This window comes from Pelodiscus sinensis, chromosome 31 (genome assembly GCF_052426305.1).
Source record: "Pelodiscus sinensis isolate ZL-2025 chromosome 31, ASM5242630v1, whole genome shotgun sequence".
Taxonomy (NCBI): domain Eukaryota; kingdom Metazoa; phylum Chordata; order Testudines; family Trionychidae; genus Pelodiscus; species Pelodiscus sinensis.
Window position 1 is genome coordinate 6,153,463 of NC_143082.1, and position 27,796 is coordinate 6,181,258.

Here is a 27,796-nt window from a genome sequence, read left to right on the forward strand (position 1 = left end):
AGGGGGGAAGGGGCTTGGTGCTCTTCACACAGGCAGCTCCGATTGACCAGAAACTGGCCAATGGGATTGATCTGGGGGAGCAGGCTGCTCATGAAACCTTCCCCCCTCCCCTCCGGGCTCACAGTTGTGAAAGAGAAATGGCTCAGGCAGCCACGTTTCTCAGCGTGCCGGTGGGTGCGGCAAGCAGGGAGCCTGCCTGGGACTCCTCACTGTGTCCATGGGCTGGATCCAGTGGCTTGGAGGGCCAGATCCGGCCCACGGGCCGTATTTCATCAGCCCTGGGTTGACGTCACCCGTACCGAGAGATGTTTGCCAGTAACTGGTTTATGGCGGCCCAGCCAGGCTGGAGCAGCCCCCTGCCCACGGGATCCCGGGTAGGTGTTTAGACGTGACGATTAGCTAAATGGGATTGTACGTCCCTAATTCCGACTGGTCAGCGTGATGGGCCCCCACCTAGTGCCCGACCCACATGGCCCGACTCCCGGCTTTCGCCCGGCTCCTCCTCTGGAGTAAGGATGTGAAATCCCGGCTCATCCGTTTGCAGGTTAATCGTTATGTTTAACCCATAGAAGGGGGCGGGCAGGGAGGGGGACGTGCTCCAGCCCTGTAACCAGTAAGCACCACTGATAACAGGTTAACCATTTGCATCCCGGTTCCAGCCCTAGGAGGGCAGCGCTCGCCCGTGCGTCGGGGTTGGCTGTTCCCCCTCCAATGCCTGGCTCTGTCCAGCCCCCCCCCCCCAGATAACGTGGCAGCCCCGTTACCGTCGCAGGTCTCCAATGGGTCGATGAAGAAGCGACCCCCACGTGACTGGAATCCCTCCAGGCAGGCGCAGTGGGTGCTGTTCACACACGTGGCATCGGATGGGCAGATTAGATCAGGGCAGACCTCAGAGGCACCTGCAGGGGGGGAAGAGCAGGGCATGGTCAGCTAGCAAAGCACAACCCCCCCCCCAGCGCAGTGGGACTGTCCCTTCATACCCCCCAGTTGCTGACTCGCATCCCCAGGCGCCTGGCAAGCGGCTGACACCAGCCAGGGCCGGCCAACCAGCTCCCCCGCCCAGGAGCCTCGATGAGCCGGGTGGTGCCCCTGGCGCAGATGGGCGGAGCCGGGCATTGGTCCAAGCGAAACGTTTTCCACCTCGGCCACTTCCCCCCTTGCTGTTGCCGTCGTTCCCGCTCTCCCTGGTGTCCCTGTCACACTGAAAAGCCGCGTCCGGCCACAATCCGGGAATATTTCACCCCCCCCCCCCCAAGTCAAAACTAACATCGCTCGGACCCAAATCGACGTTTCCTGGCTCCCTGGGGACCCTGCCTGCTCGGCTCTGGGGCCAGAATCGGACACAAGGCGAGTTTGGATTCTGAGCTGCCCCAGGTCCCAGACTGTGCCCCCCACCCGGGGAAACTCCTGGGCCTGTTAGCTGCACTGGATGGGGGGGGGGGCTCAGCTGGGAACCCTCCCTCTAACCAGCGTGGGGGGCGGGATCCCAGCGCAGCTTTTCTGGCTGCAGGGCTTGGGATGGGAGCAGACGGAGCGAGGGGGGGGCAGCCGGGTCCCCTCTAAGGTTTTCACCCATGAGCGGAGGGAGTTTTGTCTTGTGCACCAGTACTGAGTCCATGTGGCTTGTTCCGACCCACGTTATTAATAAATATCTTGTAACCCCCCCCCTTCCCCTTTCCCCTCTGTGCCATGTCTCCTCCCCTCCCCTCATCTACTCCCCTGGTGCCTGCTGCCCCCCACCCCTCACTCTGCCCTGCTGGCCTGGCTCCTGCCCTTCAGCCCTCCTGGGACCTGCTCCCCTCCCCTGCACCAGCCCTTCTCTCCCCCCTGTGCCCACCCCTCCTGTAGCCCCACTCTGATTATCTGTAGCTACCCTTCCCCATGCCCTCTCCTAACACCTCCCTCTGCCCACCTGCCCTGCCTCTCTCCTCTGGTGCCCGTCCTGCCCCTCCACGTCTGCCTTCTGCTTCTCTCCCACAAGCCCTTGGCACCTGCACCTTCCCTTACTCACCTTCCCTCCCTGCCCCGGCCCTCCCTGCCCGCTTTCTCCCTGGTGCCCACCCCCTCACCACCTTTTGCCCCAGTTCCCCTCATGCCCCTCTGTGCCCTCACACATGACTTGCTCCATCCCCTGCCTTCCTCATGCCCACCCCTCCTTTCAATGCCTCTTGTCTGGGCACCCACTCCCCCCCCCTCCTCTTCTTGTCCCCATTGCTCCTCCCCTTTCCTCTCCCAGCATCGCCCTCTACCCTCCCTTACCCCCTCCTGCCCTTTTCCTCATTGCTCCTCTTGGACCCCGTCATTTGTCTCTCCTCCACCCTGCCTGCTGGTGCCTTCCCCTTTCTTCTGCTGCCGTGCCCCCCACCGCAGCACAAGCCTCTTCCTCTCCTCATCCACCTTCCCCTTAGTTTTCTCCCTGACCCTTCCTTCACCTTCTGCCTTCCACTGTGGGGGCTGGAGTCGGGGCCATGGTGCTATTTTTAGTACCACGGTTCCAGACCCAGCTGCTCCCGGGGCAGGACCATGTGCTGGGGCTGGAGCAGAAGCTGCCCACAGTGCTACTTTTAGTACCAGGGTCCCGGTCTTTGCGGGACAGTGGTACTAAAAATAGCACCATGGATGGCCCCAGCTCCAGCTGGAGTAAAGCGGCAGCCACATGAGGCCCGTTCCAGCTGGAGCAGCCTCACCTCGTGCGCCCTGGCTCCAGGCAGAGCAAAAGGGCATCTGCCCACCAGCAGGAACTCACCAGGCCACTGGCTGCTGCCACCGCCACTGCCACTCCCCTTCTGTCCCAGCAGGAAGGTGAGCAGTGAGTGCTGCTGCGTGGCTCTTAAAATGACGTGGGCGGACTTAACATTTTCAGTGCACGACCGCAGCTTAGAGGGAACCCTGGTGTGCAGCACTGGGCGGCCCTGGGGGGGGTCAATGGAATTTATCCAGATACCCTCCTGGGATTTGCAGCAGAGCTGGGCTCAGGGTGCGCAGGCTGGACCCTAAGACAAGCCCCCTCTGTGTGCATGAGTCCCAGGGTCAATTCAGCCCCAGGTTTTCTGGGGGGTCGGCAGGGAGACACCTGCAGATGGTGGTGCTTGAATGCTACTAACGGCTGAGCCATCGGGGGCTTTGATTGGGACCGGCCCCAGACGTGCCTCTTGGCTACAGAGGGGATCAGCCCCAGCCACGGTGTCTGTTCTCTGCTGGCCCTGAGGCGGGGAAGGGAGGGTGAGGGCTACACCGGGCGCCTTCTCCTTTCTCCTGCATGCACCTGCCGTGCTGTAAAACCCGTCCCAAAGCGCCCAGGCCAAGTGGCTGCTCCCAGCTCCCCAGAGCCAGGGGAAAGGGACTGGCAGGGGCTGCAGCCGGAGAGCCAGGCGCTCAGGAAGGCCGGCCGGGGGAGCTGGCCTTACCTAACATGCTGTTGCTATGGTCCATGATGCCGCACAGGTGGAGGGTGATGCAGAGCCCTGGAAAGCAAAGAGACAGAGTCAGGCACCATGGGCAGGACGAAGCGCCACTCGGCCATACGCACCCCCAGCCCCTCCGGCCCTGCCAATCCGCCGACCCGCCTGGTGCTCTGGGAAATCAGCCCCGGCTGGGATCCTGGGTTCCAGGGGGAACTGGCCTTTGGGCCTGGACAATGGAGTCTTGTACTGGGGGTCAGAGTCTGTGGAGGAGCCTCCATTGTGCCAGGTGCTGCGCAGACGAAGACTGAGATCGGTACCCTTGAGCTCAGGGCCCCGCTGCGCTGGACGCTGCCCGGACACGGAGAGCCGGTCTGGGAGCCAAAAGGCTCATGGCAATAGACCAAGGGAGGCGCATTCTCCTCACTTCACAGATGGGGACACTGAGGCACGGCCAGGGGCCATGACTCTCCTGAAGTCAGAGCCTGGGGGGAGCGAGGAGGGGGACGGGGCAGAGAGACGACGCAGGCTGCTTTCAATCCGCTTTGCACTCGGTTCTTGCCCCAGATCGGCCACCTCCTGCTGGTGTTTATTTACAGGCCGTTGCTCAGAGCCACCGACCACAGCCTGGTGCAAAGAACCGCATGGGGGCTGTGAAAAGGGGAAGCCCGCAGGCTGAGGAACCCCGCTGGCCCCCCTCGGAAGGGAGCTGCTCTGTCTCCCCTGGATACTCCCTGGAGGAGGAGGCCAGAGACTGACTCAGGGGTTTCTGCACCCAGCCCCTAGCTGGGCATGGAGCCAGCGCCTGGCTGCAGAGCGCACAGCCGGCTCCGCTGCACATGATGGGGACGCTGCCGGGTCCCGGGGTGACCACCCCTCCCGTTAAAAGCACAAGGCTTGGTCCTGCCCGGAGAGGGGAGACATTGGCCGCTGGGGCTCCCTGTAACTGGGGTGTCAGCAGGGCCCGTTGCCCAGGCCTTGCTAGGGCAAACCCCACCCCAGACGGGCAGCCATGGCCCCTTGGAGGCCTTTCTCCTGAGGCGGCCCATGGGTGCGAGGGCAGAGCTAGGACTAGAACCCAGGAGTCCTGGTGGCCAGGCCCCACTCTAACCACTAGACCCTGCTCCCCTCTCTGCCAGGTTAAAAGCCAGGAGTCCTGGCTCCCAGCCAGTGCTGTAACCACTAGCCCCCATTCCCCTCATCCCAGAGCTTGGGCAGAACCCAGGAGTCCTGGCTAGGCAGCAGGGCCGAACTCATTAACTAAGATGCCTGTCGGCCATGTTGGGTCTGCACCATCGTGGGCTAAGTCTGGAGCACAAGGGACCTGATCCCCAAGGCCAGGCCAGCCCCATGGAATCAGTCCCCCCACAGAGCGGCACTGCACAGCCTCAGTCTCCAGGGGGCACCCCTGCCCCACACCAAGGCCACAGACCCAGTGTCCATGCCTGGGCTGGGGCTGGTCCCTAGCTTGGGACTCAGCCAGAGAGGGAGAGGTGGGGGGGGGGGGGGGCTCTGAGCTGGGGAGCCTGCAATTTTGCCCCCCCCCCGATAGCAAGAAGGGTTTGGGCACTACCCAATGGCAGAGCCACATGCAGAGCTCGTTTCGGGGGGGGGGGCTTTTGCCTCCCCAGTGTGCCTGAGGACACCTGGTCCACTGGTGGCCCCCTGAGACCGGCTCCAGTCGGAAGGGTTCTGCACACACGTCCCTGCACTAAACGGCACCCCCTGAGCCCATGTCCTGAGACTTCCCCTACTGCACATGCATTGCACTGGCTGGTGTGCGCATGCACACACACGTTTGTGCACAAGTACAGATGTGCATACCGGTGCGCTCACACCCACGCACGGGCGCTCACACGTGTCACCCACTCGTGTGCCGGCACAGACATGGATGTTCCCACATCTGAGGCGTGTGAACAAGGAGACCCCAGGACCCGCCCAGCTGCTCAAACACCAGCCAGGCTGAAGCCGGGGGAGAATCCTTCAAGCCCTCCTGAAGGATAACTGAGCCTTTGTCCCACCCACTACCCCCCCCCCCCTTGGCCAGCAGCCGCCGCCCGAGGGCCACGAACATTTTCCCAGGGGGCAGAGGGAGAAAGGAACATTAAAGTGTGTGTGTGGGGGTCAACAGAGAGCAGCTGTGTGCAAGGAGCTGCCGTGACTCTGCCACAGAGACGCAATCCTGGGGCCCTGCCCCCCGGATGTGGCCAAAATCCCCCATGCAGCCCTGCCCCACCCACCCAGCCCCAGAGCTGCCCTCTTAGTAGGGAATCGGCCCTCCCTGCCAGAGTACTGCTTACCCAGAACCCCCTGTCTACAGCGCCCCCTGCTGGGAGCTCCCCCCACAGCCAGCACTTCTGCCCTGCTCCCCATAGCGCCCCCTGCTGGGACAGCCCCAGGCTGCAATAATAATACTCCAGCACTTTAACCAGGGCTTGCTGCTGCCCCAGCACTGGCAGGAGCCAGGGGATTGGGATACCCCGGGTTGCCCCAGGCAGTGACCACTGTGAGCGCTGCCCCCCCCCCCGCCATGCCAGGAAGCTGTGAATCATGGAACAACCTCAGCTGAGACCTAAATGCCCCCCCCCCCCAATTCCTCCTCGACCCCTTGACCCTGGATTCCCAGCTGAACCCCAAACTGCCCCCCCCGCTCACGGGGCCCAACATGGCCCCTCAGCCTCTGACCTACTCCCTGGGTCCAGCCTGCCTCCCCTGCTCCCTAGCTCCGAACTGCCCCCCGCCCGGCTCTCTGGACCCTGTTCAGCCACACTGGAGCTAACACCCCCCACCCCGACAGGGACTCGTCCCATCTCCTGCGCTCCCAGGGTACGGTCCAGCCCCCCCCCCCCCCGCCCGGTCTGCCACCCCCACACATCCCGACTCCCCTGGGGCTCCAGGGCCATGGGGTGGGTGGGGCAATGAGCCATGCCCCTCCCTTCCCGGGAATGGCTCCGAATAACTGAGCCTTTGTCCCACCCACTCCCCCCACGCCTTGGCCAGCCGCCGCCGCCTGAGGGCCACAAACATTTTCCCAGGGGGCAGAGGGGGAAAGGAACATTAAAGTGTGTGGGGGAGTCAGAGAGCAGCTAGCCAGGCACCCCTCCCCTCGCCCTCAGGAGCCCCCGTCCTGCCCCATGGCACCAGCAGCAGAGACCGGCAGGGGAGGCCTGGGGTGGGTGTCTGGGCATGGAAGCCTGGGAGAGGTCTGGGGGCAGGACTCCCCCCCTCATCACATAGCTCCCTGTGGGATAACTGCCTACTACTCTGCATGCTAAAGGCAGCTCCCCCCTTAACACCCCCCCACCCCCTCCGGCTGTTCTGCTCTGCACCGGACACAGTCTCCGGGGAGCAGCCAGAGCCGGCCTCGAAGGAACAGCCGGGGGCCCTGGCCTGAGGAGAAGGGCGCCTCCTGGCCCACAATGGGTTAAGATGACAGAGCCGGAGGGGAGGGGGGCTCCCCCCTTCCCAGCCCGCAGCCCCCCAGAGGCAGCCGGCCCAGCTGGATTGATTTAGCCGCTCCTCGTTTCTCAGGCGGGCTCAGCCGCGGTTTCCTCTGGAATCCACCCCCCCGGGTGTTCCCTCCCGCCTGACGCACTAGGGGCCCTGGCAGTGGGCGCTGCTCCCGGATGGGGCTGGAGACGCCAGCCAAGTTCCCCCGAGGCTGCCAAGAGTCCAAAGGGGGCGCTGGGGGCGGGGGCCTGGCGGCCATGGCTGCCCCGTCTCTGCCCGGCCTGCCAGCGACCCAGGCCCTGGGATGCGGCTCGGAGCTTGGCCCAGCGGCTGCTTGCTGGGACCAGCGTGGGGCGTTTGGCAAAGGGGCTACGGCGTCCCCGGGGCCCTCGCTCTCATGCAGGCAGGGCTGGTCCGGGCCCCTGCACCGAGGCCGGACTCATTTCTGCACCTCCCGGCAGGGACTTGGGCAGCCAGTGCTGAACCCCCCAGGGATGCTACAGCCTCCTCTTCCACCTGCAAGTATCCCCCCCTCGCCCCACCCGCTTTCCTCTGACATCCTGGCCGAAATGCCCATCCCCCTCCCGGCAAGCGGGCAGGTAGGAAGGTCCCGCGGGGGCCGTGGGGAGCCGTGAACCCCCTGCTCTTTGTAAGAGCCCTGCGCTGGGCGACGTTCTCAGCTCCCCTCGGGCATCCGTCCTCAGACCAGCCCTGCCCAGCTCTAACCTCGCCCCATGGGCCCCGTTTGCTAAACCTCGGGCCATCTTTGTGCCTCTGCAATGTGTCCGCGACTTCCCTAAGCGCGGCGCCCGCCACTGGACACGGGACTCCAGCCGGGGCCTCGCTGGCCCGAGCACAGCGGGACCCTCACGTCCCGGGGCTTCCAGAGCTGTTCTCACAACTTCCGCTGCTCTAGAGACTCGCCTAGTTCTACAACAGGCGATAGAAACAGCACCAGCAAAGCCAGCACCAACTAAAACTGCAAACGGACAATGGCTTGGTGGCTCTGTGTTCCTGCTAATGTTTTTCCACTTGTGTGCGGGATACATTTTGTTAGGTGCACTGAGGCGTAGCCAGGTGTGCACCACCAGCAGAAACATATGCTGCTGGCTGTGGGTGCTGCCACTCAGCTGGGTGGCATTTGAATCTGTCCTGGGTGGCCGCACAAGGGAACATGGCTTAGATCTGGTTCTATAATGAACTGGGACAACCGGGGAAGCCAGCCATGTGTCCGTAAGCGTGTGCTGGGACACTTCTGTGTCTCAGGGCGTGAGCTGAAGGTTTCAGAGTGAGGTGACGTGTGGGCTTCACAAGGGCCGGCTCCTGAGAGGGGCAGGAAAGTCTGGAAAGTAGCGAGCCGCTGTTACAGACCCCCCCCCCTCCCGTGCTGTTAATTTTGCCCCAGGGGAAGGACACAGAGCAGCAGGTTGGTCTGGGGATTAAGGCTGGGCTGGGACTCAGGAGATCAGCATTCAGTTCAGTGACCCCAGACAGGTCACGTCCCCCAGCCATGCCTCAGTTTCCCCAGTTGGATACAGCGATAAGGCCCGACTCCCACCGATTTAAGAAAAGTCTCTGCCCCTTTGTCTGGCTCTCTGGGGCAAGAGCTGTCTAGGTGCGCCCGGCACAGCGGGGCCTGAACGTGGGCAGGGTCCACGCAGCACCTGGTGCACCAGCCCCCACATTCTGTGGGGGGCCATTGCTGCGACCGTAACACCCAGTGCAAGAGAGAGAGACCTGCCCAGGCTCAGCGTGGCTGGGGGCTGGTAGTCTCCCGAGCCAGTGCAGCGAGGCGGCCGCCCCAGCAGGGGAGCTGACCCCCCCGGCTCCGTGGGAGCGAGGCTAGCGTGGGATTGGGGGGAAGCAAGTTGGCGCTGTTGTGAAAACATCCGGGTGGTAACTAGGGGGTGTTATCGGTTCCCTTTTCACAAGGCCACGTATCTGCTGGCCACTTCCCCCCCTTCTCTGAAGGGCATGACTCAGAGATGTCGAAAGGCCTGAGCCGTTAGGGGCTGGCGGGGGGCAGGTTGCTAGCACGGCCCAGACCTCGGATGTGGCCCCATGGTCTAGAGACAAGTGCTCAGCACAGATCCTGTCCTACTAGGGCCAGGGGGGCCAACCAGGTCTGAAGCAGGAGCCCCTAGAGTGTAGCAAACTAGCCACACTCAGCCGGCCAAATAGCCACAGGTGGCTAGTGTGTTGGACACCCTGGCACTAGGGAGTCTGGCATTGTGGTAGCCGTTGTGGGGAACCCTAGCACTAGTAGCCGGGTGTGCAAGGACACCTAATGCCCAGGCATTGATGTGAGGGACACTGATGCTAGTAGCCGGGTGTGCGAGGACACCCAGCACCCAGATATTGGTGCAAGGGACACTGATGCTAGTGCCCAGGTGTGCGAGGAAACCCAGCACCCAGATATTGGTGCAAGGGACACAGATGCTAGTGCCCAGGTGTGCGAGGAAACCCAGCACCCAGATATTGGTGCAAGGGACACTGGTGCTAGTGCCCAGGTGTGCGAGGAAACCCAGCACCCAGATATTGGTGCAAGGGACACTGGTGCTAGTGCCCAGGTGTGCGAGGAAACCCAGCACCCAGATATTGGTGCAAGGGACACTGATGCTAGTGCCCAGGTGTGCAAGGACACCCAGCGCCCAGGGTGGTAGTGTAGACATACCCCTGCTCTGGGTCCAGCCGGGACATGCTGTCGCTTTGCCTGGGCCCCTCGCTCACAGCCCCTCTAGGCACCTTTCCCGAGCCGTCTGCAGGCCTCTAACCCCATTAATCCCTCTCCGCTCGCTGCCTGTGGCCGCACTGTCACACGGAGCTGGGGGCTGGGCCTTCGGGAGCCACCGCTGTGGCTTTGTTAGCAGTCCCACTTGGCCGAGGTCAGGAAATTCCTATACGGCTTCCCGCGCAGAGGGCACCGGGGGCCCTGACCCCGACAGCGCGCCGGCAAGGACAGCGTTAGCATGGCAGCATGGCCCAGGCGCAGGCTGGGAAGTCAGGACACCTGGGTCCCAGTCCCAACTCTGCTGCTGGCCTGCTGGGTGACCTTGCGCAAGTCACGCCCCTTTTCATGCCTCAGTTTCCCTTTCCACCCATTCCTCCTTAGAGTGTGAGCTCTGTAAGGCAGGCACGTTTTTAAAGGGACCCACAATGCCCGGCACAAGGGGGGACACCTGGTCTGAGTGGCACATGGCCTAACGAGGCTGGGGGCCTGGTGGTGGGCAGCGCCTCTGGCCCAGGGGTCTCCCCTGCTCCTCCTGTTCTGATGACCCCGTCGCTCTGTTCCTGCCTCCCGCGGCCCTTCAGCGAGAGCCCCCCAGGGAACGTGGGGCAGGAACTCACCGGCTGCCTGTGGCGTCCCAGGCTCGCATGCCCAGCTGGGTGGGGGGAGCAGCCCAGGGGAGCACCCAGTGACTGAACGCCGCAGCCACCACCCCCACACCGGCCCCACGTCTCCAGAGGTGCTGCCCGGAGCCTGCACCCTGCGTAACACTATTCAAGGGCGGCAGGTGGGCGCAGCAGGGAGGGGCTGCTGCTTTGCAGCCCCAAACTCTGCCCAGGCTTTGGGGGCAAAATCCACCAGTGGCTCATGCAGCCATGGTGGCCACGTCCGAGGAACCCTGGTCTAGTCACTACCACGGGGTGGGGAACGTTCTTGGCCTGGAGGCCACATCTGGGCATGGGCTGTGGGGCGGGCCACGCATGCCACCTCAGCCGCAGCAGGGCAATGGCGTTCGGGGGCTGGATTACCCCCCCCGGGCTGGACGCAGCCTGCGGGCCGTGGCTTGCCTCCCCCCTACACAGCAGAAGGTAAACGGGTGGCCTAGAGGTGCGAGCCAAGCAGGCGACCTTATTTCCCAGTGCACAGAACTGGGGACCCCCCCAACCCCGTGCCCGGGGTGCCCCTGCCAGACACTTCCAGGTCTCCAGGGAGCTTTGCCCAGCCTCTCGGGTGCTCTTAGTTCCCTTGAAAAGGGACTGACGCCTCCCACGGAGCACCAACACCATTCTCCCCATTGCACAAGTGGGGAAACTGAGGCCCAGAGGAGCAGGCGGGTCACTCAACGTGTCAGAGTCCAGAATCCCAGCCCCACCCTGCTCTAACCCACTAGATCTCCCCCCCCCCCCGTCTCGGAGCTGGGGACAGAGCCTAGGAGTCCTGCCTGCTCCAGCCATGGGGTGTTCGTGGGGGATGGGCCCCTTGTGGAAGCCGCCCAACGAGCTCTGACAAGGGGCCCACGGGGGCGGGGGGCGTCTGACGTGCCAGGGATTCGGCCCCAGGACCTTTTACAATCTGTGTCTGGACACCATTGCCCGCTCTTTGCACTGCAGCCATTCCCCCCCCCCCAACTGTGCTACAAACCCCCCCCCCCGGGTCAGTCCCCACAGTTCGGCATTGTGCATTGTGGCTGGGGAGGGGCCGTGGGGGGGGGCAGCCTTTGAAAGCAGCCAGATGGCAGGTGGCCCTTGGCGAGGCGCCCAGCTGGGGTCCCTCACGGGGCAGGTTCCCAGCCGGTGTCACTCAGCAGAGCTTCATCGGAGCTGGGGGGTCACTTTGCATCTGCTGGGGACCCGACTCCGGCTCCTTTCAACCCGGGGAACGTGGGAGGAGCCATTCATTTCGGGGCCCGGACTGAGCGCGGCTGCCCCCGAGGGATTCTAGGCTAACCAGGACCCTTCGACGGGGCTGGCCTGGCAGCCTGGCTACACGACTCTGGGGTCGAGCCCTGTGACGGGCTTGTGGGGAGTTTCCTTCTCTGTGCCTCAGTTTCCCCTCCCGCACCTTCTCGGAGTGGCTTGTGAGCTCTTCCGGGCTGGGGCTGTCTCCGGTGTCTGCTCACTGCAAAGGGGGCCCTTAGTTGTGGGGCAGGGCCCAAGCAGCACTCAGGACAACGGGGGGCTTGGAGTTTCTGCAGCCGAAGGGATCAGAGTGTGACGGGCCAGCCAGACGCCGGTTAGCGAAGCCGGGTGAAGCGACTCTGGATTTCGAGGGCGCTGGGCTCCCGCGGATAACAATGGAGACCTCCCCCGCCCGACGCTTTCCTTCCCGCCCAGCAAGCCGCTGGCTGCGTGGGCAGAGCCAGATCCCGGCTGACCAAACCCGCCCGCGTCTCCTATTAATACCCAGGCAGGCTCTTGAAATAAAGGCAGCAGCTGGAGGCAGGAAATATCCCGGCGGGGGCAGAGCAGACAGGGCGGGGGGGCTGCAGTGTGGAATGGGACTCTGTGGAGACGGAGGGGGGGTGGGATGGGGATCAGAGATCTGGCAGCGCTAGCCCCGGCGACTCATTCCTGACCGGGTTAGTCACGGCGGGGTCAGCGCCTTGTGCCCACGGCTCTCAGCCAGGACAGCAGAGCCCAGGGGACGGGTCGGGCTCTGGCAATGGGGGTAAGTGCATTGAAATGGACAGAGTGATGGGATCCAGCCCCATCGACTCCAGTTTACACCAGCTGGGATCTGGCCTCGCTGGAGTGACGCCCACACAAGGCAGAATCATCTTTCATCAGCTCACACAGCTAGATTCAAGCCCTGGTGCAACCTCCTCTCCCAGTCTGACTGGGCAGCACTTTCACCCCAATCCCCTCCCCTGGACCCCACTCCCATCCCCAAGCTAGGCACAGAATGGAGGCTGGGAGCCAGGACTCCTGTGCTCCCCCTAATTCTTTTCCATCCATGTGCGGAATAAATTTATGATGTGCACCGAAGCACGTGTACCACCAGCAGAAACACCAACCTAGCAGTGGGTGCCCTGCAAAGCAGCTGGGCAGCCCTGGACTCTCTCCTGAGCAGCTGCACAAGCATCCAGCCCTGCTCCCAGCCCCACTCCTCCAGCCCCTGCCCCACACATGTGCAGCTCCCAAGCTGGCCAAGTGCCCGGCGAGGTGCTGCTTGCCTGGGACGTGCATCCCCCTGGGAAGCCCAGGTCGGGTGACTGATGCAGAGTGAAAACCGGAGTCATCCAGCTCGGGGAAACCCGCTGGCACGCTGCTGCCAGAGGACAGCTTTCCCGCAGCCTGTTCCCACATTCCCAGCCATGCGCCGAGCAGCGACTTCCGCCCCCTGCATTCCCAGCTGAGCAGATGCTGCATGCCCCCTCCATGCCCCCAGCCTGGGCAGCCAGCAGCTGGTGCGGCACCCCTGTCTCCCTCCCAGCCTCCCCTGGGAAAGTCCCTGCTCCTCTAAAGCGGAAGGAAACTCACTTCAGTTTTTCCTGCCTCTGCTTCCCTCCCCCACCACGAGCTCAGCTTTGCTGCTGTTTCAGACCACAGCTTTGTCCTGGGAGTCCTGCTCTAACCACTAGACCACACTGTCCTCCCAGAGCTGGGGCTAGACCCCAGGAGTCTTGGCTCTCCCATAAGACACCAGGCGCCTTCTCAGAGCAGCCCCAGCCCCCCTCTTCTTGGAATTAACACCTGACTTTCTGGGCCAAGTCCCTCCTTGGTGTAAACCAGCCTAGGCCCATTGAGCGCGACAGCAAGAGGCTGATTCACACCCGCAGGGGTTTCATACCTGCCAGGAATCGCTATCACCACCCCATCTCGCTGCTAGTGAGTAACCCTGCGGAGTTACCCAGAACTGACTTTCCCATGAACTGGGTCAGCACTTCTGCCCAGCCCCCGCCGCCCACAACAGGGGCCTGATCCCCCCGGGGGCCCGATCCACCGCTCCTGCACCCCTCGCACTGCCAAGCAGGGGCCTCCCCCCCCCCACATGCTCACTCTGCCCTGGCGCAAGGAGAAGGGGTTTCTGGCAGGAGAAGGAGAAGAAAGAAGACACGTCAGTTCCCCAGATCTCACAACTCAGTGCCTGCCTTTCGGTTTTACTCTTCCTTTCGAAATCAGCCTGCAACACCAACCCGCCGGCTCCCGGCCAGGGGAACTCCTCTGCCGCCTCCCCAGGACACCAGGCCTCCCTGCCCCTGCCCTGGAGAGGCACCCACGCCCCCCGAGCCTGGCGCTGCCGACACCTGTGATTTTAGCACCCGCTGCTCCCTAAACCCCCAGCTTCTGGAGTCCTGGGACCGCGAGGCTCTGGACTCTCACGAAAGGCAAGTTTCTACCCCTCCTGACAGCAGAGTGGAGCTCAGAGATGTGACTACGAGACCACAAGGAGCCCAACACGGCTAACCCAGCTGTTTTGATTTTTAAGCCACTTATGATTTTCAAGGGCTTGACTCGGTGGCTCCAGGCTTGGGGCAGTAGGGCGGGCGTTAGTATTAAGTGTATTATGGTAGCACTGTGTCTGGGGCTGGGTGCCCATTGTGCCAGGCGCTGGGCGGAACGATGGCCCGTCAAAGAGGAGACAGCCGTGGCCGCTGGGACCTGTGTCCTGCCAGCTCCCACCCAGGCCCATAGTCAGGACCCACTTGCTCCATCTGTTCTCTAGTTACAGCCGTGCCGATGCCGGGAGACACACAGACACGGCTGCCACCAGCCCCTCTGACAGCGTGTGGGTGGCACCTGGGTCCCATCCAGCCCTACAGTGCACAGCTCCAGCTATTGAGAAAACAGCTGCCACCAGTCCCATTTTACCAGTGGGGAAACTGAGGCACCGAGCGACAGCTCACCCATGGTCTCCAGGCAAACGGCAGCTGGGAACAGAGCCCAGGAGTCCTGCCTCCCAGCCCCGTTTGTGGCTCTTTGCTTCCCATTATCTCCCTTTATGAAACCAGGGCATTAAAAGCAAAAAAAACAAAGGCACTGACCAAACCAACGGCTGGCACCCAACCACAAGGCTCAGCTGGTATGTAGCACTCACACCACTGTAGCGCCAGGGTCCCATTGTACCAAGCCTGCCACGTACAGACCTGGGCATCAAGACCCAAGCAGACAAGGCAAATGAAAGACCATTTGCCCCACTGTACTACTGGGGAAACTGAGGCACGGAGTCACTCAGTGCCAGAGCTGAGACTTAAGCCCAGAGCTCCACCATGCCTGCTCAGCCCATGAAGCACTCAGGCACCTGTGCCATGCAGCAGCAACTGGCTGGGCAGTGCCACACGGATCTAAGACAGCATCAATGACAACAGCAGCGATGGCGCTCGCCAGGACAGGCGCTTCATTGGACCCAGCCCATGGACCAAACTTGGGCACTTATATTAATCTGGCACGTACAGCTACATCAAGGCTCCTAAGACAGTTGGCCCAGATTCTGCCTGACCTGGGAATGCTCGTTATTAAGTGAATTACGGTAGCAACTATCAGTTCTGACCGAGATTGACGCTTTATGGTGCAAGGTGCTGCACAGTCGCTTGCCCCATTAACTGGGGTCAGGGTCCCTGTCATGCTAGGGGGTGCACAGACCCCAACCACGATTAGGGGCCCCATCGCAGCAGGTACGGCATCGACCCACAGCGAGAGGCAGCCCCTGCCCCAAAGGCCTTCCTGTCTCCAGAGACAAAAGGCAGGTAGGGAAACTGAGGCCCAGCACAGCCAGAACCTCGATGTTCCGATGCTTGTTCTGACGCTGTTGACTAGACGGAGTTGCCTGCCTGTGACTCGCAGCTCTTTGCATGCCAGGCCTCTCATCCCAGGAGCCCAGGTCTGGCCCCCCAAGGTCTGGAAAGAGGGGTGGGCACCATCTCAGACAGCACTGAGGCCCTCTCCTCCCCCCCGCCAGGGTGGCTAGACTGGCAGGGCAGGGAATGCTCCATTTTATTAAGCACTTGGCAAAACTGAGACGGATACATTTCTGAAAACAATCGCTGCTCTGCTGGCAGGAGCCACACCCTTCCTCCTCCTCCCCAGGGACATAGGATGGGGGCACTGTGCACCCTACAGGGTCCAGCCCTTTGTACACCCACCGGTCTAGATGAGAATTCTTGACCCTCTCCCACTGTGGGGTTAGAACCCAGAAGACCTGCCCCAAAAGTTGCTGCTCTAACCCCTCAACATTACTGTCCTCCTAAGAGTGGAACCCAGGGCTATGTCTACACTGGTGGGTTCTTGCGCAAGAACCTGCAGAGCGTCCACACTGCCCGCCTGCTCTTGCGCAAGAAGATTTACAGTACGGCGTGGTAAGAGAGGGCTTCTTGCGCAAGAGCTACGCTCTTTTTTCACTAGTGTAAGCTCTCTTGTGCAAGAGCTCTTGTGCAAGAGGGCAGTGTGGATGCGTGGCAGGGGCTTCTTGTGCAAGAAAGCCCTACGGCTAAAATGGCCATCAGCGCTTTCTTGCGCAAGAGAGCGTCCACACGGCCATGGATGCTCCTGTGCAAAAGCACATCTCGCACATGGCAGGGGGGACGTGTTCTTGCACAAGAACCCACCATGTAGACATAGTCTAGGAGTCCTGACTCCCAGCCTCCCCTGCTCTAACCATTAGGTCCCACTCCTCTCCCAGCACTGGGATAGAATCCAGAAGTCCCGGGTTCACTGTTTGCTTTGAAGGCATCTAACCCCAGGCAAAGGCACGTACATGTCAACTCCCCGCCCCCGAATCTGGCCTCCCCTGCACCCAGAGACACCAGGCAGCCAGGTCCTGCTGCTGCAGCTCCCAGCTGGATCCATGCTCCAGCACCAGCCAAAGCCCAGCAGGGAGGCAGCTTGCAGGGGATGAGCCTCCCCACCTCCAGGATCAGACCAAGTCAGCCACAGAACCCCCCCCCCCCACACACACACACTCCAATAATGGGGCCTCTGCTCCCACAACTCCCTAGGGGAATGCAAGGCCTGCTCACCCCCCGAGGGAACCTGGCCCCTAGCCGCGCCCTCCCTGGTGTAAAGTCCAGCCCCTATGCCCTGGAAAATCGCTCCACAAATCTGGCTTCTGTAGCCCGGGGAAAGAGGGTGCAGTGGTGAGAGCTGGGGAGGGGAGGGGACTGAGTGTCAGGACTCCTGGGTTCTAGTCCCAGCGAGGAGGGTTTGGAGGTTGGGGGGAGGCGGGCATGGTCGCCCCAAGAAGCTTTCAAACCTGGCCCCTGGGCGCCGAGGAGTCTGGTTGGGGGGGTAGGACCGGGAGTCAAGATTCCTGGATTCACTTCCCAGGCGCTTGGATCAACCAGCTGGTCTCTGTGCCCAAGGATCCCGATCACCGCTCCCTGGGCTAACCTGTGCCCGTCCAGCCCTCCTTTGCCCTGGGGACAGTCCACAGACCCCCGCCAGAGACAAGGGGCCCGGGCCCGTTTACACCAGCACGGGATCCAGCCTCACTCCGCTGGAGTCGTACGAGGGAAAACGTGGGAGCAGACTCGGTGGCTCCAGGTTTCCCGCAGGCTGGGGGAGAATCAGCCCCGGCCGGCACTGGCTGAGCCGGATCCTGCCCTCCCTCGCTCACACCACTTGCGAAAGCGGCCGCTGTAAATCGGTGTCACTCCACTTCGGAGTCCCTGCAGCGAAACGCACCGAGCGGGGTGGGATCTGCCCCCGCGGATTTACCCCACAGCCAGCGGCGTCAGAATCGGGCCCGTGCCCGGCCAAACCGAAGTGGCTCCAGCAGACTTGCAGCGCGGGGCTCACCTAGAGTCAGCAGGCGGCGAGCCGGGTCCATGCTGGGGCGGGAGAATCCGGAGCGGCGCGGTCCTGCGCTCAGGGCCGGCTCGGATATATGGGGGGTGGCCCCGCCCAGGAAGGCGCGGGGGGGGGGGGGGGGGGGGGGGGCGTGTTTGTTTAGTCTCGGTGCGGCGGGGGGGTGGGGAGCTTGGGACGGGCAGGCGCTGGCAATATTTTAACCAGGGGCTCCCACTAAATGAAAGAGCCCAGTCTGGGCTGAGCCCCGCCTCAGGCTCGCGGTGCCGTGGGGGGGGGGGGGGTCTCATCTACCCAGCTCCCCCTACCCCAACATGAGGCAATCGGGGAGCCCAGGGGCCTTCCACAGGGGATGTGCCCAAGCCCCAGGTGCAAAGCCCCCCCCTTCTGGGATTAGCAATAGGGGAGACACAAGGGGGAGCTTGGGGAGCACTTGAAGGGGAAGTGGGGTGCGTGGGGGTAGCTCGATTGCTGTAGGGAGAAGATGGGGAAGGGGTGTGGGTTGGGGTGGATGCACATGTGGGGGGAGTTGCTAGATTGCTGGGGGAGGGGTGGTTGGAGGGAGATGGGGAAGGGGGTGGGGTTGGGTGGGGTGGTTGCTGCGGGTGGAGGGAGGGAGGGCGGGGTGGGCATAGAAGGGGAGGGGGGCTGGGGAGAGATGGGGAAGGGGGTGGGGTTGGGTGGGGTGGATGCTGCAGGTGGAGGGAGGGAGGGCGGGGTGGGCATAGAAGGGGAGGGGGGCTGGGGAGAGATGGGGAAGGGGGTGGGATTGGGTGGGGTGGAGGGAGGCAGGGAAGGAGGGCGGGGTGGGCGTACAAGGGGAGGCTGGGAGGGCGGGGTGGGCGTACAAGGGGAGGCTGGGAGGGCGGGGTGGGCGTACAAGGGGAAGTTGGGAGGGCGGGGTGGGCGTACAAGGGGAGGCTGGGAGGGCGGGGTGGGCGTACAAGGGGAGGCTGGGAGGGCGGGGTGGGCGTACAAGGGGAGGCTGGGAGGGGGGGGGCGTACAAGGGGAGGCTGGGAGGGCGGGGTGGGCGTACAAGGGGAGGCTGGGGGGGGGGGGGCGTACAAAGGGAGGCTGGGAGGGCGGGGTGGGCGTACAAGGGGAGGTTGGGAGGGCGGGGTGGGCGTACAAGGGGAGGCTGGGAGGGCGGGGTGGGCGTACAAGGGGAGGTGGGAGGGCGGGGTGGGCGTACAAGGGGAGGCTGGGAGGGCGGGGTGGGCGTACAAGGGGAGGCTGGGAGGGCGGGGTGGGCGTACAAGGGGAGGCTGGGAGGGCGGGGTGGGCGTACAAGGGGAGGCTGGGAGGGCGGGGTGGGCGTACAAGGGGAGGTTGGGAGGGCGGGGTGGGCGTACAAGGGGAGGCTGGGAGGGCGGGGTGGGCGTACAAGGGGAGGCTGGGAGGGTGGGGTGGGCGTACAAGGGGAGGTGGGAGGGCGGGGTGGGCGTACAAGGGGATGGCTGCATTTGAGACCGAAGTGCTGGGCTCTGATCCAATGGGACACTCCAGCACACGCTGTTCCAAACCCCGCAGGCCCTTTGGATCAGAGACGAACCCCCCTTCCCCCCAACACATGCCCCAGGGATGGCCCCAGGGATGACCCAGCAGGGCCTGTACCAGGCTTATCTCCGCCCCCTGCAGCCCCCCTCTGTTTGTGCCCCCCCAGCTCAGCCTGTTACCCCCTCCCCCCCGTGCCTCCTGGAATGCAGCCCCCCTTCACCACAGGGAAGATTAGCAGGGTCCAGGCAGCTTTTCCCCTTGGAGCACAACAGCTGAAGAGCTGCCCACACTCCAGCCCAGCCGGGCCAGAGCCAAGCCCCTCCAATGTCAGACGCAGCCCCTGCCCAGGGCCGAGCTGAGCCTGGAGGGGAGCTCCCAGCCTGCACCCCACCCTGCCTGTAAAGCCCTTCAGCCAGGCATGAACCAGGGAACTCCCTGCCACAGGAGGGCAGGGAAGGCCCCTCAGGGTGTGCAAGGGGCTGCCATATTGAAAGGGGGCAAGGAGGACATGCAGTGGGCCACTGTTCGTGAGGCCAGAGAGAGGGGAAAGACAGAGCTAGAACCCACAAGGCCTGATGCCAAGTCCCCCCTGCTATAACCACTAGACCCCACGTCCCTCCTCGAGCTGAGACTAGAAACCATCAGTCCTGGCCCCCACCTCCTCTTGCCGGCCGGCTGCCCCCTGCTTGGCAGAGTCATGCCCTTTGGGCTGTGGGATGTTCAGGTCAGGCTGCTGGACCCAGGCGATTGCGTCACTGTGGGGACACCCGGCCCGCCTGAGACCTCATGGAAACATTACGCGGCAGAAACAGGAACCAGCGGGTGAGAGCAGCTGGTGGCGGGAGGGTGAAGGGGGGTGTAGTCCAGCTGAGGGGCCCCAGGCTGGGATAGCAGGGGCTGTGGGTCAGGACTGAGGGGCATTGGTAGAGATGGGGGGCAGGGCTGCGGTAGCGGGGAGGCTGTGGGTCACGGTCCCCCTCCCTAAAATCCTCTAGTGCTGGGCAACTCTGGCACAACCCAGCCCCCCATGCACCTCTCACCAATACACCTCACAACACAGCTCTGGCACAACCCAGCTCCCCATGCACCTCTCACCAATACACCTCACAACACAGCTCTGGCACAACCCAGCTCCCCATGCACCTCTCACCAATACACCCCACAACACAGCTCTGGCACAACCCAGCCCCCGTGCACCTCTCACCAGTACACCCCACAACACAGCTCTGGCACAACCCAGCCCCCCGTGCACCTCTCACTAATACACCCCACAACACAGCTCTGGCACAACCCAGCCCCCGTGCACCTCTCACCAATACACCCCACAACACAGCTCTGGCACAACCCAGCCCCCCGTGCACCTCTCACTAATACACCCCACAACACAGCTCTGGCACAACCCAGCCCCCGTGCACCTCTCACCAATACACCCCACAACACAGCTCTGGCACAACCCAGCCCCCGTGCACCTCTCACCAATACACCCCACAACACAGCTCTGGCACAACCCAGCCCCCGTGCACCTCTCACCAATACACCCCACAACACAGCTCTGGCACAACCCAGCCCCCCGTGCACCTCTCACTAATACACCCCACAACACAGCTCTGGCACAACCCAGCCCCCGTGCACCTCTCACCAATACACCCCACAACACAGCTCTGGCACAACCCAGCCCCCCGTGCACCTCTCACTAATACACCCCACAACACAGCTCTGGCACAACCCAGCCCCCGTGCACCTCCCACCAATACACCCCACAACACAGCTCTGGCACAACCCAGCCCCCCATGCACCTTTCACTAATACACCCCACAACACAGCTCTGGCACAACCCAGCCCCCGTGCTCCTCTCACCAATACACCCCACAACACAGCTCTGGCACAACCCAGCCCCCCGTGCACCTCTCACTAATACACCCCACAACACAGCTCTGGCACAACCCAGCCCCCGTGCTCCTCTCACCAATACACCCCACAACACAGCTCTGGCACAACCCAGCCCCCCGTGCACCTCTCACGAATACACCCTGCAACACAGCTCTGGCACAACCCAGCCCCCCGTGCACCTCTCACCAATACACCCCGCAACACACCTCTAGCACAATCCAGCCCCCCGTGCACCTCTCACCAGTACACCCCACAACACAGCTCTGACACAACCCAGCCCCCCGTGCACATCTCACAAATACACCCCACAACACAGCTCTGGCACAACCCAGCCCCCTGTGCACCTCTCACCAATACACCCCACAACACAGCTCTGGCACAACCCAGCTCCCCGTGCACCTCTCACCAATACACCCCACAACACAGCTCTGGCACAACCCAGCTCCCCGTGCACCTCTCACTAATACACCCCACAACACAGCTCTGGCACAACCCAGCCCCCCGTGCACCTCTCACCAATACACCCCACAACACAGCTCTGGCACAACCCAGCCCCTGTACACCTCTCACCAGTACACCCCACAACACAGCTCTGGCACAACCCAGCCCCCCGTACACCTCTCACCAATACACCCCACAACACAGCTCTGGCACAACCCAGCCCCCGTGCTCCTCTCACCAATACACCCCACAACACAGCTCTGGCACAACCCAGCCCCCCGTGCACCTCTCATGAATACACCCTGCAACACAGCTCTGGCACAACCCAGCCCCCCGTGCACCTCTCACCAATACACCCCGCAACACACCTCTAGCACAATCCAGCCCCCCGTGCACCTCTCACTAATACACCCCACAACACAGCTCTGGCACAAACCAGCCCCCCGTGCACCTCTCACTAATACACACCACAACACAGCTCTGGCACAACCCAGCCCCCCTGTGCACCTCTCACCAATACACCCCACAACACAGCTCTGGCACAACCCAGCCCCCGTACACCTCTCACCAATACACCCCACAACACAGCTCTGGCACAACCCAGCCCCCCGTGCATCCCTCACCAATACACCCCACAACACAGCTCTGGCACAAGCCAGCCCCCCTGTGCACCTCTCACCAATACACCCCACAACACAGCTCTGGCACAACCCAGCTCCCCGTGCACCTCTCACTAATACACCCCACAACACAGCTCTGGCACAACCCAGCTCCCTGTGCACCTCTCACTAATACACCCCACAACACAGCTCTGGCACAACCCAGCCCCCGTGCACCTCTCACCAATACACCCCACAACACAGCTCTGGCACAACCCAGCTCCCCGTGCACCTCTCACTAATACACCCCACAACACAGCTCTGGCACAACCCAGCCCCCCGTGCACCTCTCACTAATACACCCCACAACACAGCTCTGGCACAACCCAGCTCCCCGTGCACCTCTCACTAATACACCCCACAACACAGCTCTGGCACAACCCAGCTCCCCGTGCACCTCTCACTAATACACCCCACAACACAGCTCTGGCACAACCCAGCCCCCATGCACCTCTCACTAATACACCCCACAACACAGCTCTGGCACAACCCAGCTCCCAGTGCACCTCTCATCAATACACCCCACAACACAGCTCTGGCACAACCCAGCCCTCGTACACCTCTCACTAATACACCCCACAACACAGCTCTGGCACAACCCAGCTCCCTGTGCACCTCTCACTAATACACCCCACAACACAGCTCTGGCACAACCCAGCCCCCCGTGCACCTCTCACCAATACACCCCACAACACAGCTCTGGCACAACCCAGCTCCCCGTGCACCTCTCACTAATACACCCCACAACACAGCTCTGGCACAACCCAGCCCTCCGTGCACCTCTCACTAATACACCCCAAAACACAGCTCTGGCACAACCCAGCTCCCCGTGCACCTCTCACTAATACACCCCACAACACAGCTCTGGCACAACCCAGCTCCCCGTGCACCTCTCACTAATACACCCCACAACACAGCTCTGGCACAACCCAGCCCCCGTGCACCTCTCACTAATACACCCCACAACACAGCTCTGGCACAACCCAGCTCCCAGTGCACCTCTCATCAATACACCCCACAACACAGCTCTGGCACAACCCAGCCCTCGTACACCTCTCACTAATACACCCCACAACACAGCTCTGGCACAACCCAGCCCCTGTACACCTCTCACCAATACACCCCACAACACAGCTCTGGCACAACCCAGCCCCCCTGTGCACCTCTCACCAATACACCCCACAACACAGCTCTGGCACAACCCAGCCCCCCGTGCACCTCTCACGAATACACCCCACAACACAGCTCTGGCACAACCCAGCCCCCGTACACCTCTCACTAATACACCCCACAACACAGCTCTGGCACAACCCAGCCCCCGTGCACCTCTCACCAATACACCCCACAACACAGCTCTGGCACAACCCAGCCCCCCGTGCACCCCTCACCAATACACCCCACAACACAGCTCTGGCACAACCCAGCCCCCCTGTGCACCTCTCACTAATACACCCCACAACACAGCTCTGGCACAACCCAGCCCCCCGTGCACCTCTCACGAATACACCCCACAACACAGCTCTCCAAGGGGAGCGGCTGGGTGCCCTGGGCCCCGTGCCCAGTTTCCCAGCTGCCATTGTTCTGTGGAAGCTCCTTCAACCCTTCCCAGCCCGTCAGTCCCGGGGATTTCCAGGGACAGTCTCCTGCCAAGGGGGTCGGTTTCCCCAGCTGGCCCGGATCCCGGGGGAGGGAAGAGGATTCGGTGCTAACCCCACTGCTCCGGAACCAGGAAATCCAACCACAGGCCCCAGGGGCTCACGCTTCGCTGGAGCAAGACGGGCTCAGAGTAATAAGAGACGAGCTCCAAACACTGCGGCCTGCCCCACGGGCCCGGTCCTGAGCCAGGAGCCCCAGTGACTGCAGAGGGGAGGGCACGTGACCAGGACATTGGGGGCAGCAGCCCAGCAGCACATGCCCCCAGGTGCCAGGCTGGGGTGAGACTGGGGCACTGGAGGGAGCACCCCTGTAGCACGGTACCCCCTGGTGCCAGGCTGGAGCATGGGGGTGCAGCACCCCTGTAGCACATGCCCCCTGGGAGCCAGGCTGGGGTGAGGCTGGGGCACGGGGTGCAGCACCTCTGTAGCACATGCCCCCTGGTGCCAGGCTGGGGTGAGGCTGAGGCACGGGGGTGCAGCACCCCTGTAGCACATACCCCCTGGTGCCAGGCTGGGGTGAGGCTGGGGCACTGGTGTGCAGCACCCCTGTAGCACACGCCCCCTGGGAGCCAGGCTGGGGTGAGGCTGGGGATGGGGCACTGGGGACAGCACTCCCACAGGACATGCCGCTGGCGCCAGGCTGGGGAGGCATCTGGCCATGTGCCCTGTTCTCATGGCACATCAGCCGTGTGGCAGGAGGAAGTCTCTGCAGCAGCTGAGCTGTGGCCAGGCTCAGGAGAAACGAAAGGACCGACAAACCGGCAATACCTCTCGCTTGTGGGCTCCTGTTATTGTTCTGGGGGAAGTGGTCGCCCTGGGACCATGCTGCTGGCTCTTGGCCACGCCACTATTGTGGGGGTTGGGTGCCGGCTCCTTCCGCGGGCAGCAGGGGCCAGCACATGGGGAGCTCGGGGATCCCACAAACGGGGTGGGGGTGCAGTCTTTGGACATTAGAACAGCAAATTGGATTCCCCCCCAATCTGTCTCTCCAAGATGAGCAGGAGCAGGCTCCGCTCTTGTCTTGCATCTTCTACATTTTTGGTACAAATATGTAGGAGGTCTGCTGGGTTAGGAGAGTGTGTTGGGAGGGTGAGGACAGAGTCCCACGTTCTGTTCCTGGTTTGGGAAGGGGAAGGGGCCATGACAGAATCCAGCAGTCCTAACTCCTCCCCCCTCTAATTGCTAGACACACACTCCCAGCAGCTCCAGATCAGCCTGACAGGTCCCCCCTTGCTTTATGAAAATTGGCTTATGAATATAAATATGCATCACGCAAAGATGCTTCAGACGAATGATCTTGTGTAACTGATCCATGTTCATGATACAGGCTCCTGGATCTGTCTCTCCTGTTTTGGTGCATGTATCATTCTTGTATGTGCAGTTAGAAAGATGAAATATGAGACTGCTTATAGTTTGAAATCTGCTAATGGGAGTGATTTTCGGGGCTCAACTTAACAACTTGTAATCAGTCTTGTTTGTCCTGGAAGTCTAAGCAGTGGCTGGTACTAGGAAAACATGTGACCATACCAGCAGGTATTGAATTCCATTTTGACCCTGGTATTTTTCCTTGTAAGGGGGGTGTAGAACAAAAGGCTCCTGCCCTGGGGAAAAGTTTGTTTAAGCAATGTGAAGCTATGAGCCCTTAGTCTTCAGCCAGCCTGGGGAACAGCCTGGCCCAACAAGGGTACGTCTACACCGCAGTGTTATTTCGGAATAACGGATGCTACTTTGAAATAACGTAGTGCACATCTACACAGCAAGCCATTATGTCGAAATAATGTCGAGTTGGAGGACTTTTTACTCGGACTCCTATAATCCTCACTTCACCAGGGCTATGTTTATACTGGACCTGTTGGCACAAGAAATATGCACATGAGGCAAAGTGTGGAATATTGCTGTGCCTCGTTTGCATAATTAATGAGGCATCCGCATTTTTTCAGGAAGAACGGCTCTTGCGCAAGAGGGGGGTTTTGTGAAAAAACGGAGCCTCATTAATTATGCAAATGAGGCACAGTAATACTCCACGCTTCACCTCATTTCCATATGTTTTTGCGCAAGAGGCTATAGTGTAGACATAGCCCAGGAGGAAGGGAAGTTGAAGGAAGAGTGTTCTTCCTTTGACTTTCTGCTGTGTAGACAGCGCCTAATGCTGAATTAAGCTATTTTGACTTCAGCTAGGCAATTGACTTAGCTGAAGTTGCGTATCTTAATTCAACTTTTGCCCTGCTGTGTAGATGTGCCCTAAGATCCAAAGTGGGCAGGAGACCCAAATCAGAGTAAAAGAGTTTTTCTCTGACTTGACGGCTACGGCTGATCTAAGAATAGCTCGTTAGGGTAAGAATCTGCTTGCAGTAAGTTTCTTATTTCATAGAATCATAGAACACTAGGACTGGACGGGACCTTGAGAGTCATCAAATCCAGTCCCCTGCCCTCATGGCAGGACCAAATACTGTCTAGACCATCCCTGATAGACATTTATCTAACCTACTCTTAAATATCTCCAGAGATGGGGATTCCACAACCTCCCTGGGCAATTTATTCCAGTGTTTGACCACCCTGACAGGTAGGAACTTTTTCCTAATGTCCAACCTAAACCTCCTTTGCTGCAGTTTAAGCCCATTGCTTCTTGTCCTATCCTCAGAGGCCAAGATGAACAAGTTTTCTCCCTCCTCCTTATAACACCCTTTTAGATCCTGAAAACTGCTATAATGTCCCCCCTCAATCTTCTCTTTTCTAAACTAAACAAACCAAATTATTTCAGCCTTCCTTCATAGGTCATGTTCTCTAGAACTTGAATCATTCTTGTTGTTCTTCTCTGGATCCTCTCCAATTTCTCCACATCCTTCTTGAAATGCAGTGCCCAGAACTGGACACAATACTCCAACTGAGGCCTAAGTAGCTCAGAATAGAGCGGAAGAATGACTTCAAGTGTCTTGCTCACAACACACCTGTTAATGCATCCCAGAATCATGTTTGCTTTTTTTGCAACAGCATCACACTGATGACTCATATTCAGCTTGATTTAATTAGAACTAGCTTTGTGTTTTCATTTGAATTTAATAACTTACTTTGATCTGTCTGTTTTCACATGCAACCACTTAAATCCAATTGTTTGTACTTAATAAAACACTTTTGTTTACAATCTGCTCCAGTGTAAGTAATTGGTACCTGGGGGGAACAACCATTGTGCATATCTCTCTTTCATTGATAAAGCAGGGCTTACCTGATGGGCTTTCCCTGTGTAAATCTTTTACACAGAGAAAGACGGATTTATTTGGGGGTTTTGGTCCCATTTGGGGGCTGGTTTCCTGGATGTTATGCCCTAGTACTGAGTCCTCCCAGAACTGAAGTGGTTCTGTGTCTGTGCTGCTCTTCAAGGGGGCAGTTACACCAACTTGTCTGGGGGAGACCAGAGGATCTGGCCCATCAGGACAGGGTGCTGTAAGAAGGTGGGTGTCAGTAGCATGATCAGCACACCGGGGAACAATCCCAAGGGGACTTCTGTAACTGCTCCCTACCACACAGCCCATTGCTTTGCCCCCTTCTCCCCCAGCGAGATGCAAGGTTGGCTCCATCCCTGCCTGCTCCTTTGTGCTGCTGGAAGAGAAGAATCTGGTTTATAAAATAGCCTGGTTGCTCTGCACCCTGTCCTGAACTCCCATGGTGTTTGAGCCACATCTGCAGCATGGGACAGCCCAAGTCGAGAGGCCAAAAACAGCCAGTGCTGTACAGTGTTGACTGTATCTGAAGGAAAATCTGTAAATACATGGGCTGGGAGTTCCCTTCACTCTGGTTTGCAGACGCAGTCCTTATCTCTACAGGCAGCTGTGACAGATTAAAGATAGGGGGGCGCAGAGTGCATCCCTGTCATGCTCACATAGGGCCATTTCACACCTGGGTAACTGCATGCAGCAGTATTATTTATGTCTTGAAAAATGTTGTCCTAGACCAGCTCTGGGAGAGGAGTAGGGTCTACACCTGCTGATGTCCAGCCACCTCCTGCTCTGACCACTACACCACACTCCCCTTCCAGAGCTGGGCAAAGAACCCAGAACCCCACAAAGAGAAGGAGATGGAACAACTTGATGGCGGTCTGTACATCCGGACACAGTGAACAAAACATCGATAATGCGCTCGTCAATCAGATAGGACTTAAAGAGCAAATTGATAACAGTGCACAGAACAATGCATTGGGACAGCGTACCAAGATTCTCCACCGCTGGGGAGTTTTAGATCGAGTCCGTATGTTTTTCTAGCATAGGAATGGAGCTGGAGAAGTCCTAGGGCCTGGTATGTGCAGGTGGTCAGACAAGATGGTCCCAGGTGGGTCCT

General features: G+C 60.8%; 1 protein-coding gene across 4 annotated transcripts in view; it reads right to left on the reverse strand.

Moving 5' to 3' along the window:
- ADGRE5 (adhesion G protein-coupled receptor E5) overlaps positions 1–17,408 on the reverse strand; it is a 50,390-nt gene extending 32,982 nt beyond the window's left edge. For all 4 annotated transcript variants that reach the window (XM_089774818.1, XM_089774820.1, XM_089774819.1 and 1 more), the window contains exons 1-3: positions 17,313–17,408; positions 3,408–3,464; positions 765–899 (exon numbers count right to left, since the gene is read on the reverse strand). In XM_089774818.1, coding sequence (XP_089630944.1) covers positions 765–899; positions 3,408–3,464; positions 17,313–17,343 — 223 coding nt within the window. In that variant the 5' untranslated portion in view covers positions 17,344–17,408. The remainder of the gene's footprint in view (positions 1–764; positions 900–3,407; positions 3,465–17,312) is intronic.
- Positions 17,409–27,796: the final 10,388 nt, after the last annotated feature.